The 5,677-nt window shown below is 43.2% G+C and overlaps 1 protein-coding gene across 1 annotated transcript in view; it reads right to left on the bottom strand.

Annotated features, from left to right (window-relative positions):
- Positions 1 to 1,680: 1,680 nt before the first annotated feature.
- The window catches only part of LOC112250478 (exostosin-like 3), a 42,236-nt gene continuing 38,239 nt past the window's right edge, over positions 1,681 to 5,677 (bottom strand). The window contains exon 6 of the mRNA XM_024420663.2: positions 1,681 to 5,271. Within this exon, the coding sequence (XP_024276431.1) occupies positions 5,062 to 5,271 (210 nt within the window). The 3' untranslated portion in view covers positions 1,681 to 5,061. The remainder of the gene's footprint in view (positions 5,272 to 5,677) is intronic.

Here is a 5,677-nt window from a genome sequence, read left to right as displayed (position 1 = left end):
TCCTAGGCCGTCATTGAAAATAAGAATTTGTTCTTAACTGACTTGCCTAGTTAAATAAAGGTACTTTTTTTTTTTTAACAAAAATTGTGAAGTTATGAATTACACTTTGGATGGTGTATCAATACACCCAGTCAATAAAGATACAGGCGTCCTTCCTAATTCAGTTGCCTGAGAGGAAGGAAACAGCGCAGGGATTTCACAATGAGGCCAATGGTGACTTTAAAACAGAGTTGAATGGCAGTGATAGGAGAAATCTGAGGATGGATCAACAACATTGTAGTTACTCCACAATACTAACTTAAATGACAGAGTGAAAAGAAAGCCTGTACATATTACAAATATTCAAAAACATGCATCCTGTTTGCAACAAGGCACTAAAGTAATACTGCAAAAACAATTCCAAAGCAATTAACTTTTTGTCCTGAATACAAAGCGTTAGGTTTGGGGAAAATCACTTTACTGAGTACCACTCTCCATATTTTCAAGCTCAATGGTGGCTGCATCATGTTATGGGTATGCTTGTACTCAATAAGGACCGGGGAGGTTTCCAGGATAAAAACTAAACAGAATGGAACGAAGCACAGGCAAAATCCTAGAGGAAAACCTGGTTCAGTCTGCTTCACCATGACAATAACCTAAAACACAAAGCCAAATCTACACTGGAGTTGCTTACCAAGAAGACGGTGAATGTCCCTGAGTGGCCAAGTTACAGTTTTGAATCTACCTGAAATTGGTTGTCTAGAAATGGTCAATAACCAATGTGACAGAGCTTGAAGACTTTTTAAAAGAATAATGGGTAAACGTTGCACAATCCTGGTGTGGAAAGCTCTTAAGAGATTTACCCAGAAAGACTCCGCTGTAATCGCTGCCAAAGGTTCTTCTACAAAGTATTGACTCGGGTGTGAATACTTATGTAAATGAGATATTTCTGTATTTCATTTTCAATAAATGTACAAAAATGTCAAAATACATGTTTTCACTTTGTCATTGTGGGGGTATTGTGTGTAGGTGGGCGAGAAAATATATATTTAATTCATCCACATTACAGTATGCTCTTCCATAGAAATATAATCTAGTCGTTATATTTCTATGTAGAGAATCACTGGTGAAACAGAGCATTATGGGTACTGAAGTTATGCTACAAAAGGTGTACAGTATGACAAGCAGGCCTGGAACACAGGGTCTATTTCACATTTCACTGTGAAACATGTTTGATGGCTGCCACCGAGAAGCAGAAGTGAACACTAGAGTCTCGTACTAGCACCACACCCCGGCTTTACTGTTACAAGAACCCCCTCCTCCCTCGCTCTCCTGGCTGGAGATGAGGGGAGGAGTCTCATCTCTCCCTCTTGTGATGTTAGTGGCTCAGTGTTTAGTTCAGGCTTGCTGCCCAACGCCCCACACCCATTGGGTCAGGGTTTCTACCGTGTGCAGCCACACCTCGCAGCATGGAGTCATGGAGAGATGGGTGACATATTGCGCTGAGATCCACCAGTATGCTGACTGAAGTAAATCCCCAGAGTCTAACTTCCAGTGCCATTGATGAAGCTGAACATGCTCATAGTGGCTAATAACGTGTGAGAATAGAGAACGTCAGGAAATGTATGCCTACTTTTTCATTTCTGCGGTGAAAGGAGGAGACAGGGAGTTGGATGACAAAAGAACAACACGAGTCAGAGACACGCTTTAAACTAACGTTGAGATTTTAATTCCATGTCTGGCCTTCAACGGTTTGTTTTACCCTGTCATCAGTGGTCAGTCTGGTACAGAACAGGGCAGGCAGCAGTAGTTGCAGTTGGCAGGTAGCCTAGCCCAGGGTCATATTCATTGGGGCACACTAGCAAACAGCTTTAAAGCGTTTTTATTTTATTTTAGATTTTTTAATTTTTTAATGTATTGGACCAACTCCAGATAGGGACTTCCTGTTTCAGTCTGTTTGGTGCCTAATGAACAAGACTCAGGGCTGGGTGTGTTGGAGGAAACAGTCCCATGAGCGCATAGTTTCAGAACACTTAAACAGCTAGCTAGAGGAATGATTGGTGGCTTTTTTCTGGCCCTCTTTCTTCATCTGTTGACACTAGAAAAACCAGCTGTGTCATTGTCCGCCGAGGGGGAAAATGGGAAGGGGAGAGGTGGGACTTCCAAAGCACTGCATGAGACGTCACCCGAGTCGACCCCTCCCTGCCCCTGGAAATGTTAGGAGTGTGTCTGTCAGCCAGGTAATTTTTCAGACAGCATCTGGAGCTCAAACTCAAGTCACTGGTATGTGTGAGTGCACATTATTGCAAATGGGCTGACCGAGTCAGTCAAAAACAGGTTTGAGCACATACCCAGACTGTAGTGGTCTCAAAGACTTGATCTCAGATCAGTTTTGCTTTTCACCTCTTAAAAAGGTTCAGGTTAGGATTGGCGTAGGCTAGAGATGTGTTTTAGGGAGAGTTTTAAGTCGAGCTGTCAAGGCCACCTGCTGGTTCTCGTTAGTGTTCTAATGAGGCCCCCCCCACTGGGCACACACACTGGTTGAATCAAAGTTGTTTCCACATCATTTCAATGAAAGGACTTTGAACCAATGCGGAATAGATGTTGAAGTGGACCAGTGATGCGTGGTCAGTCAGGTGAGGAGGTTCCGTTGACCAAGATCACGTTTCATTTTATTGCAGTCATCATTTCTAGTCACAAAGTTAACCCCTTCAGAAGCAAGCCTTAGTATACCCATTTTATATATTCAATTCAATAAATATACAGACGATAATGTGGAGTTCCATAGTTTGAACTTCCCAGAATCAAATAGTTTCCTATTGCTGATCAACAGTGTCGTCACATCTCCTGAATCATCTCAAATAAAGGATCTAGTGTTACAGATTAGATCCTCAAGTCAAATCAATGGAATGAAGCCAGAAAAGGTCAAAGCACGTTAATTTATAAGGGCTGTATAGGCACTGCCATTTCAATTGGTGAGGGGGGAGTCAACTTTCTTTTCTTTTTTTTTCTTTTAAGAGTGGGGAGTGGGGGGATACTGTCTAAAAGGGGTGAGGGGGCAAGGGTGTACCAGACCGCATCCTATTAACAAGCGTTCACATTGTGCCGTTTTTCAGCAGTTAAAATCGTACCTATTTGGCAAAGAAAACATTCATTGGGGATTTACATCAATCGTTACAAAATGAAACTTGAGGGACCGGACGTGGAGACGCTGTACAGAGAAGCAGCTCATTTTGGAGGTTAATACTGAATGGAACTGTGATGATGATGAGGGATAGAAACACCAAAATAAGCTTGTTTTTCAGTTCCTTGCACTAAGGTCTGATATTTTTAGACTTGTGTTTCCCGAAAGTGCCCAATTGAAACAATTATTAAATGTTCCGGGGTCAAGTCTTCCCCTAGGTACAGATCTGGGATCAGCTTCTCCTCCCCCAATCCTAACCTTAAAGGTCCAATGCAGCCATTTTTATCTCAATATCAAATCACTTCTGGGTAACAATTAAGTACCTTACTGTGATTCTTTTTGACCATTTTAATTGAAAACAAACAAAAATAGCCTCTTAGCAAAGAGCAGTGGTCTGAGCTGTTATTGGCAGAGAGGTCTCCCTCCCACCAAAACAGGCTGAATTGTCTGTCTTTTCAAACAGATCACCATTTTCACAATTTCACAGTATTATTCCAACCTCACAGTGTGGAAATACATGATAAAACACAAAAATCAACGGTTTTCACTGCACTGGGCCTTTAACCATTGGTGGGTGAAATGCAAAACTGACCCAATATCAGAATCTAGGGGTAAGTTCACCCTCCTCAATTACTGAACACTTCATTAGAGGACTATATAGGAACGACTCCCCCGCCATTTAAAGCCGACCATTGATAGGTAGCCTAATACCACCAAGATCCAAAAAGTCACAAAAAGCCGTGTAAACACTCAGTGACGGCTGGTGACAACCATTCTGAAAACAACAGGGCCTACTAAGTGTTTCGGTCCAGCTTAAAACCATTGTAGTCTGCTGTAGCCTTCACAAACGTGTAAGGTAATTGCTTTCCCATTTTCCTATGAATATTTGAGCAATTTTTTTCGGGGCAGGGGGGAGGGGGTAAATATATAGAACTTGTGGCCTAATAATCCTGTTCTTTAGTCTCCATCTGTAGTCATTGAGAGGCAGAGTGACAAACGGGACTCTGTCTGGAGTTAGCTTCGGTCTGCCCATAGAAACAAAATCTACTCTGAGAATGCCATGGTCTGAGGGGCTTTGCCCATTCTAGTAATTCTATTTCTATGGGTCTGCCAACGACAAGAGGGTCTTGGTGACTGATAATCCCACGTCGAGATTGGGATTTACAAAATTAAACACCACATAAAAAAAACAAAAAAAACAAGATCACCGAAAAAAAAATACTTCTGCGACCATCAGTGCTTCTCTCGCGGTTTCATATACAAGAGTAGAGTATATAAATGTAAAATGAGTAAAAAAATAATAAAATAAAGAAATGAGTGCAATGACAAACCATATATGCCTTTGCCCCTTTGTTTCTCTCCCAAAAGGTTACATGTCTAGCTAGCGATTCAGGAGCTCAGGACCCACTGCGACAGTCCACTGTCTCTCGGTCTCGCTCTCCCTGTGTCAGTTTAAAACCAGTCGTTTACATTGTCAGTTTGAGTTTGGCTCTGAGAGTTAAGTTAAGTCCTTGGGTAGGCAGTGTTTACCACCCCTCGTGCCCATAAAAAGTGGCGCAAAAAATTGAATCTGTAGTGGTTGCTGATAAAACACACAGATGACATGAGGACAGAAAACAAATGAAAAGGCTTTTTGATTGGCAGCGGCCCTTCTCTGCTTCCAGCCTATCAGGGGTTCCAGTAAAGGTGTGGGGGGGGCGGCTCTGAGGGGGTTTAGCCAATTAACTGGAGAGGGTTGTTATTGTACATCCTAGATCCAATTCTTAGGTGTATGCCCTCACCCCCAAACCTCCATCCATCTCAGAACCAGCCCTCTCTGCTCCCTCTTCCGTTTTGCCCGAGTTCCTCATTCTCTTGCTCCGTTCTGCCCAACTTCCTTAGCTGGGCCTAGCCCTGGGCTAGATGAACTTGAAGCACTTAGTCTTGTCGTGGGGCAGACGTGTCTTGAAGAGCACAGAGTCCACGCGGAACTGTGTGTAGAGTAAGGGCATGTAGCCGTACACCTTGACAAAGAAGTTGATGCACTTGTGGCGCTCGTGGAAGTGAGAGTCGTCGTGCGACAGGGCCTGCGGGCAGCCGGGGCAGCGGAAGGTCCAACGAGACGTCACCTAAGAGGGAGGAAATGGAAAGGGTGGTGTCTGTGTGTATCTAATCACAATGCTACAACCATTTTGATTGCTTTGTCGATACCATGAACATGTGGTCGTAAAATATGGCAGTGTGTGCCAATGAATACTGGGACAGAATACTTGCACAGAATTGAATACCGCGACACATATTACAGTGCATAAAATAAGGTTGACTCTTAGGGTTGGTTCTCCAGGAAAAGGAAAGTCACTCATTGGTTATAGGAGGTTACTTCCCACCACATGCATTATTCACCTGCCTTATTCTTACCATGGCCAACTTGCTGTCAAGTCACACACGCCATCGAAGCCTGCTCTAATTCCGGAATGGAACACCTGGGAATATTCCAAGATTCCAGGTCCCAAAATTCCCCCTGGCTCGATTGGC

The sequence above is a fragment of the Oncorhynchus tshawytscha genome, linkage group LG05 (genome assembly GCF_018296145.1).
Source record: "Oncorhynchus tshawytscha isolate Ot180627B linkage group LG05, Otsh_v2.0, whole genome shotgun sequence".
Classification (NCBI taxonomy): Eukaryota; Metazoa; Chordata; class Actinopteri; order Salmoniformes; family Salmonidae; genus Oncorhynchus; species Oncorhynchus tshawytscha.
Note: the sequence above shows the minus strand (reverse complement) of the source record. Positions and strands in the feature narration are given on the sequence as shown.